This window comes from Sphaerodactylus townsendi, linkage group LG01 (genome assembly GCF_021028975.2).
Source record: "Sphaerodactylus townsendi isolate TG3544 linkage group LG01, MPM_Stown_v2.3, whole genome shotgun sequence".
NCBI lineage: Eukaryota > Metazoa > Chordata > Lepidosauria > Squamata > Sphaerodactylidae > Sphaerodactylus > Sphaerodactylus townsendi.
In genome coordinates, this window is record NC_059425.1 from 165,128,206 (window position 1) to 165,149,370 (window position 21,165).

General features: G+C 42.5%; 1 protein-coding gene across 3 annotated transcripts in view; it reads right to left on the reverse strand.

Moving 5' to 3' along the window:
• WDR35 (WD repeat domain 35) overlaps positions 1 to 21,165 on the reverse strand; it is a 51,124-nt gene that overhangs the window by 17,613 nt on the left and 12,346 nt on the right. The window contains exons 8-20 of one of the 3 annotated variants that reach the window (XM_048498993.1): positions 21,101 to 21,132; positions 17,366 to 17,491; positions 15,648 to 15,833; positions 13,390 to 13,422; positions 11,228 to 11,288; positions 9,699 to 9,843; positions 8,861 to 8,930; positions 8,588 to 8,641; positions 7,218 to 7,327; positions 3,449 to 3,659; positions 2,058 to 2,138; positions 1,811 to 1,947; positions 268 to 471 (exon numbers count right to left, since the gene is read on the reverse strand). In XM_048498993.1, the coding sequence (XP_048354950.1) occupies positions 268 to 471; positions 1,811 to 1,947; positions 2,058 to 2,138; positions 3,449 to 3,659; positions 7,218 to 7,327; positions 8,588 to 8,641; positions 8,861 to 8,930; positions 9,699 to 9,843; positions 11,228 to 11,288; positions 13,390 to 13,422; positions 15,648 to 15,833; positions 17,366 to 17,491; positions 21,101 to 21,132 (1,450 nt within the window). Of the gene's footprint in view, positions 1 to 267; positions 472 to 1,810; positions 1,948 to 2,057; positions 2,139 to 3,448; positions 3,660 to 7,217; positions 7,328 to 8,587; positions 8,642 to 8,860; positions 8,931 to 9,698; positions 9,844 to 11,227; positions 11,289 to 13,389; positions 13,423 to 15,647; positions 15,834 to 17,365; positions 17,492 to 20,986; positions 21,133 to 21,165 lie in introns of all 3 variants that reach the window. The other 2 variants (XM_048498977.1, XM_048498985.1) reach the window with 2 other exon arrangements.

The following is a 21,165-nucleotide window of genomic DNA, read 5'->3' on the forward strand; positions in this document are numbered from 1 at the left end:
CTTCTCATGAGACCTGGGGCTCGCAAGGTCTCCTGGGAAGGGTAGTTCCCTCTGGGCTGTTTTCAGCCTGAAGGGAACAGGCCACTTCTCCAGCCTGCACTGTTTCACTAAGATAAGTGGGGGTGGAGGAGTGATTTTCCTCCCCCAGGTGAGCGTCCGGTGCAACGCACACCTCCTGCCCCTGGTGGCTCTGCCTCTGATCATTAGTCATGTACTACGCACTCGAGCGGTTTGTCCACCCACCCAAGGGTATCGTATGCCAGTTACCTTCGGTCCATGTCCAGGTACATTCGTTCAGCTTCTTCAAATCTGCCAAAATAAGCTGCCACTTCAGCTTGCTTCATGGATTCACTCTTCAGGTTGCCGAGGCGCTTCACAAACTTAATGCCTTGGTAATCCTTGTAGCGCACAAACGCTTGCTCGGCAGTCTGAAGATCTAGCTTCTGGAGAGCTGCTTCAGCCAGCAAACGCCTACACACCATAATACAGATATTTTAGTCTACATTGGGCTCAAGCTACCTCATTTCATTGATCCCCTTACAGAAGAGCATGGTTAGCCTCTCTTCCCAAGTCTTGCAAATATATATATTTTTAGTTTTGTTCTTTCAATAGGGATGCTGTTGAATGTCATGCAAAAAGCCCAGTGACTATATGAAATCAGAACTGAAATATACTGGGCAACAAAATTTTGTTGCACACCTTAACAAATTTGCATGGTTTTTGTGATGTCACCAAATGTTCACTGATAGAATAACTATTTAGGGGGAAAGTGTCAGTGATAAGAACAAGTTAGATTCCAAAATGAAAAATCTGTGTGGCTGGCTGGGAAGAAAATTTCAGACGTAGCCCAGAAGACATGAGCTAAAGAGTTGTGAAACACCTGTGCAATAGTTGGGGGAAGAAGAGGCAGACACAGATACAGGTTAAAAAGCCAGGAGACCGAGAGTTGGGAGACAAGTCCAGGTGAGAGGTCTAAAGCCAGGACCCTGGAGTAAGGTTACTAAAAAAGTGCACAGTATGTGATAAGCCATAATCCTAGAGAAGAACGAGAGAAACTTTAAGAAGCTGCTGGTGAACAGTGTAGAAGGGACTAACTGTATTGAAACTGGACAGGGTACTACTTTTACAAAGCCACTCAACACTGAGGCTGATTCAGAATTAAGAGATATTAATTAATTAAGCGGTAGCATTTCTTAAGCGTCGCTGATGTACCTGCTTTTTAAAAAAAAGATGCAGAGTTTTTCTTTTGTAGAAAGGGTGCCCATTCAATTGAAGGGAATTGTTCTAAATGATACATGCATACTAGAGCAAAGGGCTCACAGTTTTTGATATGAGACAGATGTTTTCATAAACAGTGGAACTGGCTCTGGGAACATTTAAAGGAAAATGACACACATCTGTGTCAAATGGCTAAGAATGGAGAAGGGGAAAATGTTGTGAGCCATTTTGGGTCCCAACTGGGGAGACAAGTGGGGTATAAGCAAAGTAAATAAAGTTTTCTACAGTTATTTAATAAAAAGATTTCTCTGAAAAAATATATCTGATGTATGGACCTCTGACTGCACTTTTATAAACACAAATTCTTACACTTGTTCTTCCATCAAATATTTAATTAAACTTTCCTAACTGCAGCATTTTTAGCGGTTGCACTGTAAATTACTATTGAATAATGTTCTCATTAAGCCAGGACAATTTTTCTATGCAGTCTCTATTGATTCAAAGCTAACAGAATTTGTTAATTAATCCAGAAAAGCTGTATACAACTATAATTCACAGAAGTATATGAAGTCAGAAAATATCGGAGTTTCACCAAAGCCTTGGATGCGGGTTGTCTTCTATGAACTGAGAAGACTCTTCAATCCCTACTTTTTCAATCAATGCTCGACTGTCTCGAAGCGATCGAATCTCAAAATTAATGATGAAATCTTTATTAGGATGTTCAGGGCTCTGTAAAAATGTGAAAAAAATATTCTAACTATTGAGCATTTCTGTTCAAAAGTATATCTGCGCTGTTGCACACACTGTATAGATGGTGTATTCTTACAAAGAAATCTTACCTTCAATATTTCATCCAATAAAACAGATTTAATTTCCAAATCTTCAAAGTGGCAAATGTATCCAGATGTTTGAATAGGTTCCTTAAAATGTACATCATATAGGATTAGTAAAGCAAAATTATCAATATAACAATTAACCTTAATGTCATATGATGTCTGGGTTCTTTTATGTCTTCCAGCGAAGGACAGGATCGAAGAGCCCCATGAGAGCAGAAATGTGTGCCCCTATGCTATATCTGTGCTTCCCATTGCAGTCCAACATGCTATACAGACTGCCACTCAGTTTTCAGGAATGACTATTCAGGATGCTTGAGGGCTATTGGTAGTCTGGATAAGTTTACTAATGGCAGTTAACTTGGACAGCAGACTGGACCTTGCATACAGAAAGGCAGCTTAGGTTGGCAAACCAGGTTCTTTGGAGGAACACCTTGGAGATAACTATCATGTTTATGGCCTATGTGCAGTTTCCATAGGAATCTGGCTCCCTTTCTTAAACACTTCACTACACTAGATGGATATTTATAATGACTCAGCATGGCAACTCCTATAGTTTTATGCAGCTTTCAGGAGCACCAGGGGTGGGGTGGGGGCAAAACTTTAAGCTTTAAAATGATGAGCTTATAGCCAATTTACATTGTAAATCCCTGATAAGCAGGGACTTAATTCCATTCAGTTACCTGTCTGAACATAGACAGATAAGGCATACTTAGACCCAGCCACAAGGGCAAATACGGTACAGTGGAACCTCGATTTTCGTTGGTAATCCGTCCAAAAAGAATCGATGAAAACCGAAACCGATGAAAACAGAGGAAAACTTTTCCACAGGAATCAATGTAAATCCAACTAATCCATTCTAGGCACTCCAAAAAACATACCAAAAACACATTTTGGGTGAATAAACATAGTGTTTAATGCTGAAAAACAGTAACCAACAATAAGACTAGGATCAGCTTCAGAGCCAGTGGATCAACGTCGCACCAAAAAGCTGTCCAAAGAGGTCTGTTTCTGACACCTCTTTAAGATTTGTCTGAAATGGGGCAAGACATTGTCATTAAACAAATTGCAGACACGGCCTGCAATAGCTTTGTCCGGGTGATTTTTCTCCACAAACCCCTGCACTTTACTGCAAATCGATGAAAACCAAGGCAAATCGATGAAAACCGAGACAAATTTTTCACTGAAAAAATCGATGAAAACTGAAACCAATGAAAACCAAAGGGATGAAAACTGAGGTTCCACTGTATATGCAAAAGAATACACACATTTCCGCTATTTTACTTTCTCCCTGTTCCCAGGGACCGGAAGGGAGGAGGGGATTATGGGGAAGGGAGAATGGCAACACACTTTCTGCCTCTGATTAAAATAAAGGTTGTCTTAACTTATTGCTTTACCTCAGGGTCCAGGTTTCTGAACACATACATTCTTGTTTTTTCCATCATGGCAAATAAGTCTGGGTTATCTTTGGCCCATTTCATACCCCAAACATCTTTCCGTTCCAGTTTGAGTTGTTCACCTATTACATATTGTCCTTTATTGTCTGTTACCCGTGTGTCCAAGTCAAAGAATGTCAGTACTCCTGAGAGGTCTATGATAGCAAGACGACTAAAAACAGAATTGGGGGAAAAGGTGGAAGAAAGAAAAAAAATCAGAATATTTCTTTAGCTTCTGCCCACCAAGGTTCATGACAAAGGCCCCCTTGCCCCCGCATTCACCCAGTAAAAGCACATTTGGGAAACCATGGTTGCAGTGTAATGTGTAGTCTGGGAGATCCAGGTTCGAATCCTCACTCTTTCATGGAAGCTTGCTGAGTGACCTTGGGCTAGTCCAGGGGTAGGGAACCTGCGGCTCTCCAGATGTTCAGGAACTACAATTCCCATCAGCCCCTACCAGCATGGCCAATTGGCCATGCTGACAGAGGCTGATGGGAATTGTAGTTCCTGAACATCTGGAGAGCCGCAGGTTCCCTACCCCTGGGCTAGTCACACACTCTCAATCTACCTCACTTCACTGAGCTGTTATGAGAATAAATTAGAGGAGAGGAGAATAGATGCCTTAAGCCACAAAGAAAGTCAGGGTACAAATGTTTCAATAAATAAATAATTTAATAAATGAAGAATTTAATAAACAGAATTAAAAGAAAAAAAAGATTTGGATTTATACTCCACTTTTCTCTGTCACAAGGAGTCTCAAAGTGGCTTACAACTCCTTCCCTTCCTCTCCCCACAACAGACATTTTGAGGGTAGATGAGGCTGAAAGAGTTCTGAGAGAACTGTGACTAGCTCAAGGCCAGCCAGTGGGCTTCATGTGTAGGAGCAGGAAACAACTCCAGTTCACCAGATTAGAGTCCGCTGCTCACGTGGAGGAGTTGGGAATCAAGGCCTGTCCTCCAGATCAGTGTCTACCGCTCTTAACTACTACACCATGCTGGCTCTCTTTGAGTCCTCACTGGGGAGAAAAGTGGACATCAATGAAGCAAACAAAATAAATAAAAATTGCCCTGCTTTGAGTCTGATTAACAACTGACCTAATTTATACGTTAATCCTTCGACTGCTGAAAGGATGCTTTCCAGAATAATCCAAAGAATGTTCCTTTTGTGCTTTTAAAATCATCTTATTTCTGTAAATTCATTTCTATTAATACTAATTTTTATGCTAAACTTTGGGTAAATAACAGCAGTTCTAAGCAGAGCTACATCGTTTTAAGCTCACTGACTTCACTCCTTAGAGCTAAACTATTAGTGTGGTAATTTACAGACTAACATTTTGGATTTCTATCACTAAAACAGATCCTGTCTCTCCTGTGCCTTCAGTCTATGCAATCTTCGGACGGCATTAAAGTGATAGAGGCATTTCCAAATTCAATGGCTTCATTAAAAAGTGGCAGGAAGCCCCACATACTTTTCCACTGTGTTCCATGCCCCCAGAAATCTTCTCCACACAGTACTCCTGTGCAGGCTTTAACCCTGCACTAATAGAGCAATTCTGATAGCTTCTGCTATTCTAAAGCTAGACTTGCCATGTGCCCAAGGAATTCAATGTGTGGGCATAAATACAGAAGACTCAGATTAGCGGACCTGAGTCAGAAGTGATATCACGGACATGTAGAGATTGATGTAAAGAATGAATCATCCCTGAACCAATGGAAACAGCCACCATATTTATCATAAAAACAGGAAGCTAGGGAATCCATTCAATTAAATATGGACTGCAAAAAATTGTAACATTAACCATTTCATCTATGTTTTAGTAAGCTGTGAAATGTCCTACTAAAAGCCACCTTGTTTCCAAGACAGAACATAATCTGCAAACAATTCTGTCTCTCAGGATACTTCAAATGCACTCTAACTGCATTGGGCCTTGTTTAAATCTGATGGTGGCAAAGCACAGAGCTTCCCTGCTTGGCTCAGCATCTCGTTTAAGCTGTGCTACAATGAGACACGTGAAGAACTTTGTGGTAACCGTGCTTGCCAGGAAAACATACCTTGTTTCAACTCCCTTAATTAATTACCCACAAGGTGAGTTCCTGGTCAGATCCTATCACTGTTGCCTGTGAAGCTCATCTCAGGCACGGATTCATCCTGAACAGCTTTGTGCTTGTGCCGCAGCCACTCAGTTGTTGCAGCTAGTGGCTGTTTTTATCTAGCCCAAGAACTATCTCATTTGTTGGAGAAGAGGGAGTACGCTGCAGAAGCATGACCATTTGAGACATTACACCAACCAACCTGTGACAATACGGAATTGCCTGCAATTCATTCCTTCTTTGCATCTGTGTATTTGGCTGTGCCCTTTAAATGAGTGACATCAGATGGCATTCACTCAGAGGCGGAGCGCTCACGGGGACATGTGGGGTCGCATATCCCCTGGCACTCGCCCGGTGGTCACGTGGGGGGGGGGGCAGAGAATCGCTCCCCCACACCCCTCCCCTCGGGCCTGCCCTGCCAGGGTGCTCCTTCAGTTGGCAGAGGCTCCACCAGTTGAAAGAGTAGCCTGGCGGGGACGAGCTGAGGGGTGACCCGCAGCAGGCTCCTGCCAGCTAAAGTAAGTGGGGTGTGGTGGGGGGGTGTTCGGCAGAGTGCGGGGCGACTGGAGCAAGTATTGCCCCGAGCACCATCCCCCCCACTGCCTTCATTGCTTGCTTTTTTGCCTGCATTTGGCTGATGGCAAGAACTGAGTGCAGTGTTTGCTGAGTTCATGAGCAGACCCTGAAGACCTGATGACATTGCTTATGAGGAGCCACTTCAGACTAAGCTCACAGGAGTGAATGGGTCACTTAAAACTGAAGTAACTATGCAGGATTGCCTTTTTAGACACCTAACGAGTGAGTCTAAACTAAAAAAATCTCAAACCTATTTTTTTCTTTTTACCATGTGCTGTTTAGAAGAGCCCTGTGGCACAGAGTGGTAAGCTGCAGCGCTGCAGTTCAAACTCTGCGCACAGCCTAAATTCAATCCTGATGGCAGTCATTTTCAGACAGCCTGCTCAAGGTTGATGCAGTTTTCTATCCTTCAAGGTTGATGCAGTTTTCTATCCTTCCAAGGTTGGTAAATTAAGTACCCAGCTTGCTGGAGGTAAAATATGGATGACTGGGGAAGGCCAATGGTAAACCAGCTTGTAAACGTAGTTTGCCTAGTCAATGTTGCGATGTGATGTCCCTCCCTAGGTCAGTAATGACCCAGTGCTTGCGCAGGAGACTACCTTTACTTTTATCTGTCCCCTTTGAAAGTGCAGGTAGAGGTCACAGATGAACAGGGCAGGGAGAGTCATCTAATCCTGTGAAAAAGTCATGTGAGAGTCATCTAATCCTGTGAAACAACAGAATTCATAGAAAAACTCAGCGTATACAACTTCTATCTGCTGAATGTTTGATTCCATGCTCACGCATGGAAAGCAGCGCATGAACTGAAGCAGCTAGCGCTCCAGCATAACTGCAGTGCGTATAAACTTGCTGTGTGTGCTTTGCTTGCAAGCCAGAGGTCCGTAGCCCTGCAGACATTATGTTGCTTCCCTAACTAGAAACATCTAGCTACTTTGCAGCCCAATTTAAACAAGACAGTGAATCTGCGGAAAAGCTGCACGGGGAAGCTCTTTGCCTTTCCATGTTGAATCTGGCCCAGCTTGTCAAAATTGAGAACTATTCTACAACCAAATTTCTCCCTTACCTGGAGTTGCAGTTCAAAGACAACTGATAAGGCCGACAGTTTAGGACATATGTCTGAATGAAGCCCACATTGGGAAGACTGTATCTCTGGATGGTTCCAGTTTCCCGTCCCTAGGAAAACACAGCTTTGGATTACCGAGGCAATAAATCTCTTAATAATGTTCCTGTATATATTAGATGGTGGTAATAAATTCTGGGTAGAGGATAACCAGAATACAGTTGGTAAGGAGAGAGTATGGGTAATTAGGCAAACTTCTGAATGAACGTCATTCGCAAAAAGTAAATGTTTAAAATGTATAAAGACGTTTTAAACGAATCAGTGCTTTTCTTTCATAGTTTTCACTATCACTTTTGTCTATGTGCTGATGAATCATAATTTGTATCTGCTTCTAGCAGCACTGTCTCTCCTTCAAGCTCCAGTGGTGCTGGCAGGATTAAAAGGACCATGAAGGAACCATGCTCTATTACATCCGACATCCCTCTCATAGGAAATGGAATATTGTTCTAGAGACCTTTGCAAAGTCAAAGGGAACTCTTTTTAGATCTGTTGCCACCAGTTACGCTTGAAGAAGAAGAAGAAGAAGAGTTTGTATTTATATCCCCCCTTTCTCTTCTGTAGGAGACTCAAAGGGGCTTACAATCTCCTTGCACTTCCCCCCTCACAACAAACACCCTGTGAGGTAGGTGGGGCTGAGAGAGCTCCGAGAAGCTGTGACTAGCCCAAGGTCACCCAGCTGGCATGTGTGGGAGTGTACAGGCTAATCTGAATTCCCCAGATAAGCCTCCACAGCTCAGGTGGCAGAGCGGAGAATCAAACCCAGTTCCTCCAGATTAGATACACGAGCTCTTAACCTCCTACGGAACTCATACAACTAAACACAGCAACTGTGTTACATATTTATCTCCCAAAAGAAGAAGCATGAAGCTGTACTGCAGTGTTATCTCTGGGCCAATCTTTTACTTCCTGATCAAGGATGGGGGGGGGGAATGGGGATGGTGAATGGACAGTATCGCCAAAGAGCACCATCCAACCATCCTGTTCTTGACCACTTGCTGCTCACTCGGTTGCTCTCCTGAGTGAGTGACTGAGCAGCAAGAAGCAGCAGACGTGTTTGTCTGGGTGGAAAGGGAAAAAGAGAAGACCCGGCACAGCAGCCACGATCCTGAAGGAGCCCAACAACTGCTCAAAGGGGGAAGGCAAAAAACAGCTGGTTCTGGGGCCAGGTGAAGGCAGCATGCACCATGGGGAGCCTGGGGACCTCCCCCCGCAGGGCAATGGATGCGTAGAGGAGATGCCTATTGTTGTTAACCCCTGCAGCGCCAGTTTCCCACCAGCATTAACCAAGTTACAAATCGCCAGTTGGTACTCACAATAATGAGTGTCTTATCAGATGCTGTTATGGCACAAATTGGATCCCTCGTTCCCTGAAACCAAATAAGTGGCCTGAGTTTAATCCGTGATGTCACCATTTATTTTCAGAAATACAGCAATACCGTTCATATTGAAGAAGTTGTTCTGAAGATAGTAAACTGAGTAGTTTCTTTTGAAAAACAGCACATTTGGTCACATGCATATCTGAACCAGGAACTCCAAGCTTTCATCCAGACTGGCATCAGGCAGTACTTGTTAAAATTATAACTTACCCGGAGGGCTTTAGCATAGTCAAGTATTCCATCTGCTGCTCCAGAAGAAGTATCATCGACGTGACAAATTCTGAAGAAAAGCACGTGTGTAAAAAAGCTAATTTGCTCACAAAACTGGGTCTGGGGTGGGGAGGGAGTAAGGAGAGGGAATCCACATAACTGCTATACTGGTAAGAGGGACAAGATTTTTATTGTAAGAGAAGGAATTATCAGGGCAAAACGCTGCTCAGCTCCAATCATTATTCCTTAAATAAATCTGATCTTTATGCACTTTGTGCACTTTATGCACTTTGTGCACTTTATGCACAAAAAAAGCGTTTTGCAAAAAAAAGGGAAGATGGGTTACGAAGGACTGAGATATATTAAACAGAGAATAAAATGCAGTAAATAGTGTGTGAATGGAAATATCAGCCAATTTACAAAAGATAACATAGAGAGGCATAGGAATTCAATTAAAAGTGCAGCAGCGTTTGATATGACAAATGACAGGTGGCGGTACAGTTTGCACCCCCCTTCTCACGAGAGTTAAGCCAAAAACAATTCTGGATAAAAGAAAAACAAAGAATGAGGCAGAGTCTTGCTAGCTGATCAAATACAATGAGAAGTTTACATTTTGAAAATCTTGACTACAAATGAAGTATTCAACATTACCTAAAAAAGGGTGATATGAAATGGATGTCAGGATGTACGTTCTGTGAATTTTTCGCAAACGTTCACAAACAATTTCAAATCGTTTACTGAACAGCTTTCCTGGCTCGTAAATCAAATGTTGGAAACAGAATAGTAAGAAGCAAATGATATCGCACAGGAAAAGGGGATTCAAAAACAGAAAACAAACCTCTCTCTGCCTTCTTTTCTAGTCCGGGCAACTTGGTTAATCTCCATGGCTGTCAGCTTCTTGGCAACACGATATTGCCAGATATAAAATGCTTCTTTCGAAGCCACAATCACTTGGGTTTTGGTCATGGTAACAAACAGGGGCACTAGTACAAAATCCAGATAAGAAACACAGTTTGAACAGGCACACTGAACAGGCACATTTGGTGCAAACATTCCTTTGCATGCATATAAGGCCACTCCATTTTTATGAACAGGAAGCTTTAGCAAGCAAAGGAACTCAAGATATCAGGGTTCCCAGGAATAAGCAATAGCTGAGCAGTAGCTTACCACACAGGCTTAATGCTAAAATAGTGAAGGTGGAAATGTAGCTGCTCCCAGCCCGCAACGGAGAGAAAAGCGGGGTATAAATAAAATAAAATAAAGCTTGAAACTAAGGGTAGCTTCAAAAGCCTTTTGTGGTGTGGGAATGGCCGTTAAGTCAAAAATGATGAGACAAAGTGCTACTGCATCTTTGGAAACCAGGCAGAAACATGCACCGTGAAGAGTGAATCTGTATATACATTTGCTCAAATGTGCCTGGAAATCAGGCAGAAACATGTATTGTGAATAGTGAATTTGTATATACATTTGCTCAAATGTATTTTAAGGATTGGTTTGCAGGTGATATGAGACACTGGGAAAAATGAATAATGTTTTGAAAAGCAGGTATTACAACAATTGTTAAACAAGCAGTTAAATGGTTTAGGGCATTATGACATCAAGGGCTATAACACCTGAGAAAAGAGAATGGTAATATGACAATAATTAATGATGAGCGGTGTTTCTTACTTTTTTGCTCTTCCAAGGCTGACCTTCAGTTTTTAGGATTACTGTTTTAGTTAATTTGTTCTTGATATACATAATATCTATAGGAAAACCAACTAACCAACCTGCAATGGGACACTGACAGTGAAAATTATGCTGGAACTGTGATTTCATCCTATTCTCAAGCTCTGCTACTAAAAGCAAGCAGTACATTAAGTTCCTTAAATGCAGTTTGAATGACTGCAAGTGAGAGAGGCAAATATTATCGAGTAATGAACCTGCAAACATTAAAATCAATGACTCTCCCAGAAAAAAAATGCAGAAGTTGAAAGAACGGATCTTTTCCTGGTTCTTTCTTCTCCCAGCAGGCCGCAGCTTGCTCTGAGCAGCACGTTCCGAGGATTACTGTACCACTGGGGCTTACAATGAGAGGGAACTAGGCAAAAACCACTTCTCTCTTCTGCTAGTAGCTTACAGTCCCCAACAAAGCCATCCTTGAGAGTGGGAAGACCCACAGAAACAGCTTAAATTATTGCACGGGGCATCACATGGGTGCAAATCACACACTCACAAACACTCTGAATGAGCAAAACTCCGCTTCTGCTTGTTTGGAGACCTCCAACGGACAGTTAAAAGTTTGTCTATTATGAAAAGTTATACAATAGTTTGCACAACTATTATAACTGAAAACAAAGAGCGATAAAATTATGAAAGTCTCCTTACCAATGTCAATGTATTTTGGATCCAAAGGAGTACCAATGGAATTGCAGAGAACCAGTACATACTACAGAAAAGGGGAAAAAAGGAAATAGTTACAAAACAAAAATCCAGGATGCTCCACCGAGATCAGGAACTCAATTTATAAGAAGTATCAGAATAACGTCCTATCCTTTCATTTTGTTTAGCAGAAAAGAGAAGGACGCCTATGTTTCATTAGAGGAAAAAACCAATTGGTTTTCCACAAAATTAAACTGTAGTGCTTACGTAAGGGTAGCAGAAACACTTCAGTTTTATATCAAGAATAATACTGTAAGCACTACCCAACACCCTCATTTGTAGTGAACTAAATGATGGGAAAAGGTTTTGGCAGAGGCAGAATATAAAATTGATCTCCTTGAAGGAAGCATACCCCACATTCTATTAAAAAGACATGATTTTTGCTAAACTTGGTTGGAAAATCAGTAGGTATACAGTGGTCTTCAGATTAAGCTCATATCAAGCATTGTTAAAAACACTGGCTAAATGCAGCCTGCCTTCAGAACAAACAAACCACTGGGTAAATTGAACCACCGAAAAACTGGCTCAAAATCAAGAGCCACACCTGACCAGGCTATGGACCCTTGAATGTTCACTAAGCATACATAGTTACTCTGCACAAATTGCAGCGCAGTTTAAACAAGACACTGGTCCCATACAAATTCCCAAATGCTTTTGCCCTGCCAGCATCACGCAACCCCTTAGGGAAGAAGGCTGTAGCTAAAAGCACTGTTGAAATTGCAGGGCCCTCTTGGATTGCTGTAGGTGCTTCTTCAGAATCCCTTTAGAAGAAGAAGAAGAGTTTGTTTTTATAACCCCCCTTTCTCTCCTGTAAAGAGACTCAAAGGGGCTCACAATCTCATTTCCCTTTCTTCCCCCCACAACAAACACCCTGTGAGGTAGGTGGGACTGAGAGAGCTCCGAAAAGCTGTGACTAGCCCAAGGTCACCCAGCTGGCATGTGTTGGAGTACACATGGTAATCTTAGGCCCTTTCCGCAGAGGCCTTTTACAGCGCCCTGGGGACGGCAAAAACACTTACCGTCCCGAGGAGTTAGCTAGTTAAGCCGCCATTTTTCCCACCAGCTCCCCGAAAGCGAGGTTTTGGAAAATGGCGGCTTCCAGGTTTTTGGAAAACGGTGGCTTCCAGCTGCTGCCGTGCGAATGGCAGCAGCTGGAAGGTGCCAACCCTTCCCCCTTGCCCAATCGACTTACCGTCCCTGCGACCGTCCGGAGCATCACCGAGGCCTGGTGACACGCCCCCCGCCCTGTGACTCTGGAGCGGTCGCGCAGAGCAGGGGGGCATGTCCCCTGGCCTCGGCGATGCACCGGACGGTCGCAGGGATGGTAAGTCGATTGGGTGATGGCGCAGTGCAGCGCCGTCTTCCCGGTCGTTACCGGGACTGTTTGTGCGAACGGTCCCAGGGGGGTTGGGTCGGCATCAGGTACGCCGACCCGACCCCCAGTGTGGCCGTGCGGAAGCGGCCTCAGATCCCCAGATAAGCCTCCACAGATCAAGCGGCAGAGCAGGAAATCAAACCCGGTTCTCCAGATTAGAGTCCACCTGCTCTTAACCACTACACCACTGGTGCTCCGAGCCACCAATTTAAGGAACAGTTTGCCCGGTTCTCAAACCAAAGCATACAAGTCAATCAGCCTGGGGCAAAATAAGCGGTGCAGATACAAAGATATAAGGTACATATTACTCTGAATGACACAAAGGTTTCGATCCAAAGAGCGTGTTTTGCACATAGGATGACTGTCACTCATATTCAGTGGTTTCAGCTCTCCTCCCACTCTTCCCAACTGGCAGCCATCCACATATTTCAAAAATATTTAGAATGTTCTGGAGGAGGGGGAGGGGATTGGTAGTTCCTCTCCCATGCACCCTTCACCACAGGACCAAGTGGAAGTGCTTGCAGTTCATACAATAAGCTCTTCAGACTGAAGCCAAAAAGTGCATGTATATAGGATGCCTTCAGGAAATGTCACAGTTACAATGAGAACTGCCCAGCCCTGAGCAGAAAAGTCTAAAACTTATACTTCAACTGGGTGCTCATGCCAAATAAATGTAGATAACATACGTCGTATATTAAAAGGACTTCACACAGAATTTAAAGCATTGCTTTACCATTGTACCAACAGATTCAGTGTCATGCTCCTCCTTTGCAAGCATTGTACAAAAGATATGGGGAATAATTGAATTAGTTCAGAAAATATTAGCTGAATGAATGAATGATAATAATGAAAATTCACGCACAAGTTAGATAAAGGAACTGTTCATTCTGTATAGAGGGGTAACCAAAATACATTTGCCTGCATTTATCTAGAAAATATAATTTCTAAAGACATTTTTCCAGTGCCATTACAGTCTTGTTTAACTTATTCATTAATGATTTGGTACGTGTATTGTCCGATGCTAACGCACACAGCCCAGTTCTTTCAAACAAACCCATACCACTCCTATTTTATGCTGATGCTGTGATACTGATCTCTAGATCTCAAGTGGACCTTAAAAGGCTCCTTAGAAAAACTATGTATTGTACAGCTAATTTCCTGTCCTTAAACCCAGAAAAATCAAAATTTGTCATCTTTTCTAAGGTATTTAAGCCTTCTAGATGGCTTATTAACGGGGTTAAGGTCGAACACGCCAAGTCCTTTAAATATCTAGACCTAACCTTCCATCACAAAGGGCCAGACATAGAGATATTGCTGTAAAAGGAAGTTATCACACTGTTTCAGCAGTTGTAAAGTTTTTTCACACCCGGGAAGGGGATATGTCCCAGCAGCTCTAAAGGTTTTCAACTCCAAGGTAGCTCAGCAACTTCTCTATGGAGTTCCTTTATGGATAACTGCATGGAACAATTCCGTTGAAAGAATACAATCTGGCTTCCTCTATAAAATACTCGGATTACCGCACTGTGTACCATATGCTGTACTGTGCTTAGAAACTGGTCAGAAACTACTTGAAACAAGTGCATGGCTGAATACATTCAAGCATTGGATCAAATTATGTTTTAACTCTGATGTGTGCAGTTTAATATACACTGCACACCCAGACCTATTTGCCTCTGAATGGTATCAACTTCTCAAATCAAAAATTTACTCAATAGGTTTATTATTTGAAGATCTCTGTATGCTGACACCCAGAGAGATTTTCCGAACCTTAAAAAGCAAACTTGTAGAACAGGAATATCATATCTTGTTGGGGCAAGCACATAAATCATGCTCACCCCTCTCTGTCAGAATAATACCGGAACAGGGGCATGTAGCCAAATATCTTGAATTATTAACTGAACCCCAACAGAGATGGATTATCACAAGGGCCAGATCCAATACCTTCCCATTGGCCATTACAAAGGGTCGTTACTTATCCATCCCTCTCCAGGATCGGGTTTGTCCACACTGTAAAAATCAAGTGGAGACTCTTGCTCACATTATTCTTTACTGTCCGAGATATGTGAGCATTAGGAATTTCTCCCCCAGGCTGGCCCTAGACAAATCTGAAAGAGACTCTGACTGTTCTGTTGTGGAGCTTCTGTTAAACAACACAAATGTCATGCTCTTGGAAAAAGTAGCAAAATTTCTTTTACAAGTGACAGAACTTTCTAAGTAATGTATACTGCTATATACAGTCTTCCTGTCTGCGTTTTGAATGTACTCTTGATTTGTATTTCAAAAATGTCTAGCAACGTTCTAGAATCTATTTTAAATGCCAAATAAAGGTTGTTGTTGTTTGTTGTTTGAAGTATTGTAAGAACCTGCCAGAAAATATTTAGAAGTTGCATTTATTTTGTAAACACAAAAAAATGTCATTCTCAAGATGTTTTTTAGATTCAGACATTTATAGAAAGCTGCTTTATAATATCATGCAGACAGAAAGGAATGATTAAAAAATGAGTGTTCTATAAAACAAATGTATAAAAATGGCAAGATCTGGTTACGCACCCATACTTTCTAGTAATAATAAAGCAAATTTATACAATATGATGGTTATATCACAGATGTGAAGAAAAACAGATGATGAATGAATTTAAATCTAATAAAGACTTTAAAAAATATTTCTTCTTTATCTAACTTTCAGGTCAGCTTCAGCAATAGCTATTCCGTTACAGCACTCTCTCTCACACACAATTCTCCAAATCTACGATGAACACAGTTTTTTAGGACTAATCAGATGTCAGAGGTATAGCAAGGGGGGAAAGCGCCCGGTGCACTGGTGCGTGCTCCGCCCCCGCCCTGCCCCCACAGGGGCGCGCGCCCAGCGAGTTGTGTACCTCCCCGCCCCCTTGGAACGATGTCTCTGTCAGGTGGCCTAAATTTCAGTATGATACTGCAGTTTTCTAATTTAAAATGCTTCATGTAACCCTGAAAGAAAATCAGTTATACCTGTGGTTGACTTTCATCAGCTTTTGTTGCCAAAATGCAGAAATCCCCACAAGTTGTAATAGAGATCAGACTCTTGACGTATTTCAGGTACTTTTCATTGTTCTTTGTGTCCCAGAAGACCACACAATATTCTGGACGATTAGATCGGAGGTATGCGTAAACCACTGTATTAGAGCAATAACCCCACTATCAATAAAGAAGATGTTATCACTTTTTCAGTAGGTTCGAGTAACATGTGGACAATACATTGAGCAAACAGAGCACTCAGACATTCGTCCTGCCAAGTGACACACATAAAAGACAATCAGTTTAAAGGTAATTAAAGAAGACCAAGTAACTGCCTTATCTTGGACAGCCACCTTACTTCAGAAGTTCCTTGTCTGTGGAGAATGCCAACAGAATATTGTTTGGGATCTTTACGAACTGCAATAAGAACAGGAAATCCAAGAAGCACTTTCTGCCACAGAAACTTATAGAAACAAACCAATTACAAAATTCTTTCAACATCGGTATCAGTTAGATGATCATTGAAAATAGTTATCATTCTAACAGGTTTTTGCAAACAAAACCAAACCCCTATATATGTGTATAGCTTTTCCAAATGAGAACACTAATAAATAAAGGGGGCAGGAATCAGCAACATCTTTGTCTCCATAACTTAATTCAAGAGGATCATTATCAGGACACTCAAATCCAATCCAGCTAAGGTGTTTTGTGACATTGGAGCATGTAAAGTACACAGTACAAATCTCCTGTCTGTTTACAGGATTCTCACCACTCTCTCAACACAACACAACACAACATCTTTCCAACACTGAGATTACAAGGGTTTCTTCTTATGTTTATATATTGACTGGGATATCCACTATGTTCAACATTCAGAAAGGAGAATACCATTTTTTGCTCACTTCCTGTCCAGTAAAGATGAAGAAACCATCAAGATATCCACAGATAGTTTAAAATGGTTACAAACCATATGTTTTGAGTTACATGAATAAAAGAGGATAGCAAACATTTTACCTCTGTAACTAGGTCCCACCCAATACTCTTCATTAAATAACAAATTGCTATTTTCTGAGGATATGCTAGAGATCTGCTTAATTAAAGAAAACTTGTCAAAGGGAAACTGTCATTAACAGTGTAACTAATTAATGAAGCTGTTGTCTGAAACATGATTGTTATGATATGCAAAATGTTGTTTCTTACTTTGAAGGGAAGTACTACTTAAATATCACCAGTGATGCCAGAAACACTAACTTTGGCATAACGGATGGTTAATGGGGGGAAAAACGCAATTAAAAAAAACCACTTTTGACTTCCCTCTCTGGATTCTTCATATTCCCAAATGCTTTGGACATATTTTTATAAATTAAAATTAATAAAGCAATATAACCAAGCTTAATATTTTTAAAGAAACACATTTTCTGCTGCTATTTATTATCAGGGATGCTAGGAATAGTGCAGAACATAGAAATTATATGATGTGCAACGTTAGATACACAAGCCAGTGATAAAAAGATAGATGGAGATTAAAAAGTAGAGGAAATAGGTAGGGGAGAATTAGTAGGTAGTGCTGAAATAGAATAGCTGAGATATTAGCGGTTCAAGAAAACTCTTGTCAACAAAAGATACATAAGGGCTAAATAAGGGTGCAATTTCATATTCCAGCAATTATGCTTTTAGCTTTCCAAAGAAAGCAGTGTTACATCAAAACCTACCTTATAGTCTGGCCGAATATTTGCAAAATAAATTGATGAATCAACTGCTAGGGCAATTTTCAGGCCTCCTCCTTCCCAAGACAGGGATGACATCTCTTTGCCTGGAACTCTCAGTGTCCGCAAATGCTGAAATCATGCCATCCATTAATTGACTGATTAGAAATTCTTCAAAAGCATAAATCAGTTATTGTTTATAGTATGTTAAATAGGCTTTGGATGACAGGAATAAGGGAACGAGTGAGCACATGACAACATATGCCTATTTGACAGTAAAACAGGCCTTAAGAGGGTTCTTTTATGATCCTGCTATTTATTCTATTAATATATCTCCTACTAATTTTCTGCATCCACAGATAGTGACTGGCTACTACCAAATCTTGCTCTAATTTTTTCTACACAAATCATTACTGCTTCTGAGGAAGGAAGGAGACACTATAGCAGAGCTTGGGATTGCCAGGTCTTTCCTTCAACACCCATCTCAAAATCTTAGGCCCTTTCCGCACGGGCGGAATACAGTGCCCCAGGGACGGCAAAAACGCTGTCCCTGGGGAAGCATTCGCACAGGAGGCGCTGTCCTGGCCACCCCAGAGCAGGGTGAAGCCGCCACTTTAAACCTCGCTCATCAAGCAAGGTTTTTGAAAAGTGGCGCCTTCCCACCAGAGCGGTGCGAACCGCACCAGTGGGAAGACGCTGCTTTTCTCGTCGCCTCCACTGACCTGCCTGTCCAGTGCCGCTCTGGAGGGCTGCAGAGACCCGCCCACGCTGCCCTCCAACCCCTGGAGGTCAGAGGGCATCGTGGGCAGGGCTCTTCAGCCCTCCAGAGCGGTGCTGGACAGGCAGGTTAGTGGAGGTGATGGACTTGAGGTGACTCCATGTAGAGCCACCTCTCTGGTGTGGCGGATCTGCGGGGCTGCTCGCATGCTGCCGTGCGAGCAGTCCCCGAGCCTCCACCGGCATAATTTATGCTGGTGGAGGTGCGTTTCCGCTGCTGTGCGGAAAAGGCCTTAGATTCATGCCACTGGGTTGAACTAATACAAAGCAAATTCTACCAGTCTGGTGAGAAATTAGCTGGATGAGAAAGTGATGGAGAAACCCCCTTCTGACACACATAAATAAAAAATATAGTTGGTGACAGGCCAATATACTGGAATGAAAAAGCACTTTGCTTCTAACTTTAAAGCATTTTGAACAAAGAAAAATAAAAAAACAGAAAATTAGATTTAAGAGAAAATTCTTTCTCTCGGACATAGTAAACACTTAGGAGAGGTAGCTAATACCCTAGAGAACAGGATCAGAATTCAAAATGACCTTGAAAGATTAGAGAGCTGGACCAAAACTAACAAAATGAATTTCAACAGGAAGGGATGGAAGGTTCTACACTTAGGCAGGAAAAAAACCCTGAAATGCACAGGTATAAGATTGGCAATACCTGGTTTGAGATATGTACTGTATTGTTGTACTGTTGCACATGTGAAAGGGATCTGGGAGTTTTAGTAGACCACAAGCTGAACAAAAGACAACAATGTGTTGTGGCAGCTAAGAAAGTCAATGTGATTCTGGGCTGCATCAACAGGAACATAGGATCAAGGGAAGTAATGGTACCATTCTATTCTGAAACTAATCAGACCTCATTTGGAATACTGTGTCCAGTTTTGGACTCCGCAATTCAAGAAGGATATTGACAAGCTGGAAGAAGTTCAGAGGAGGGCAACCAAAATGGTAAAAGGTCCATTTCATGCCCTATGAGCAGCAGCTTAGGGAGCTAGGAATGTTTGGTCTGGAGAAGAGGTTAAGGGGTGATATGATAGCTATGTTTAAATATTTGAAGGACTGTCATGGTGAAGATGGAGCAAGCTTGTTTTCTGCTTCTCCAGAGACTAGGACAAGGAGTAATGGATTTAAACTATGGGAAAAGAGTTTACACCTAAGCATTAGGAAGAACTTTCTGACAGTAAGGGTTGTTCGTCAGTGGTATGTGGTGGAGTCTCCTTCTTTGGAGGTCTTTAAACAGAGGCTGGATGATCATCTGTTGGGAGTGCTTTGATTGTGTGTTCTTTCATGGCAGGGGGTTGGACTGGATGGCTCTTGTGGTTTGTTCCAACTCTATGACTGTATGCATTTAATGGTGTCTGATATGATATACTTGGAATGGATTGATACAGATCACAAAACATGACATTATGAAGCCAATCTTCACTTTTAACAAATTGCAACATATTTATTTTGTGTGATAAGGATAGCTAATGTTACTGATAAATAAGCAGGGCATTACAAGTGTAGGAGTAACCTTGCCATAACAATATGCACAACAATTCAGAATGGCTGATAATCATAACACAATCATTACAAAACTATCACCTAGTAGCCTAATTTACATCAATAGATTTCAACGTTCATATGTTCAGGGTCAGTGGTCAATGGCGTTCCACCCATGGAGACCGGGGAGGAGGGTCAAATGACCTTTGGCGAAATGGAAGAGCTGGATCGGCGCAAGGGAGGCGCCTAAAGACAGAGCCGGCTGCTGCCACAGTGCCTGTCCAAGCCGCCTCCTTCCCTCCCCAGGTCCTCGGGGGTGGGACTTGGGGGCGGCTCGGACAGGCACCGTGGCAGCTGCCTGCCATGGCACCCTGCCCCCCGCCTTCCTGAAAAAGGACAGGAGGCAGCCTGCAGGGAGGTGGGGGCAATGGCTCATATGGGCGTTGCAGCAGCAGGCCAACCCGGGAGCTGGCCTGTGCCACAGTGCCTGTCCGAGCTGCCCCCGCCTTGTCCCCAAGCGTGGGGGGTGGCCCAAGGGCACCTGCAGCAAGTGTTGTCCCTGGATGCCATTTCCCCCGATACGCCTCTGTTCAGAGTACCTTTTCTGTGCTGACTTCCATAACAAGCACTCCATGCACATGGCAACAGATTCTGAAGCATGCCATAGAAAACACTTCATTCACATGGGGATCTTGTCAAGTTCGTTGGGCATCTCTGCCCCTCCCCACACAACATGCAAAAGGGCCCTGGAACAGCACTCAACACTATACTGTGTCTGCATGCTACAAGAGAAGACTGGAAGGAATGGGCTTTCAGAGAAGTGAGCTTCTGCTGACCCCAGGCTTCCTCAGGGGATCCAATTGTCTGGCTTTGTTCAACCATTTGGCAATGGCACTTAAAGGAAACTGTGCCCCATCTCAGGCTCTCCCACATTCTTCTAATATTGGAACTCTCTTAAAATCTGACTGGACACAATCTGGGTTCCCTCCCCTGTAGCAGCGGCCCTCTGGAACAGTTTGGCAGAAGTGAAGATGGCCTGCTTTGGCCCAGTTCCACAGGATGGGATATTTACGGATGTGCTTGGGGGAGGGCTGTTGCTGACATTTTAAAGTTTATGTCACTTTTGATTTTAACGCCCAGTTGCTAGCTTTGGCTGGCTTTGTAAGATGCGTTGGTTCGCTATCTGAGGCAAAAAAGGCACTATGAAAAGGTTCTTAAAACGAATATAGCATTAAATACATAGGAATTTAATGTGCCCCATGGGGATAGAGCGGGCTATAAATTCAATCAATCAATCAATCAATCAATCAATCAATCAATCAATCAATCAATCAATCAATCGGAAAAACAAGAGGTTTTTAGTACATCACCAAATGGAGTGTAGAACTGCACAAGGTTTACATCCTTGTCTTGAGCAGCTAATTTCTGAAAGCCGGCAACAGCCAGCACATTCCCACAGTGGTTCCACTGGATACTCACGACATTCATGACAGTGTCAATTAAGACCGGATCTGTTTGTTATGCATTTTCAAAGAAAAAGTGAG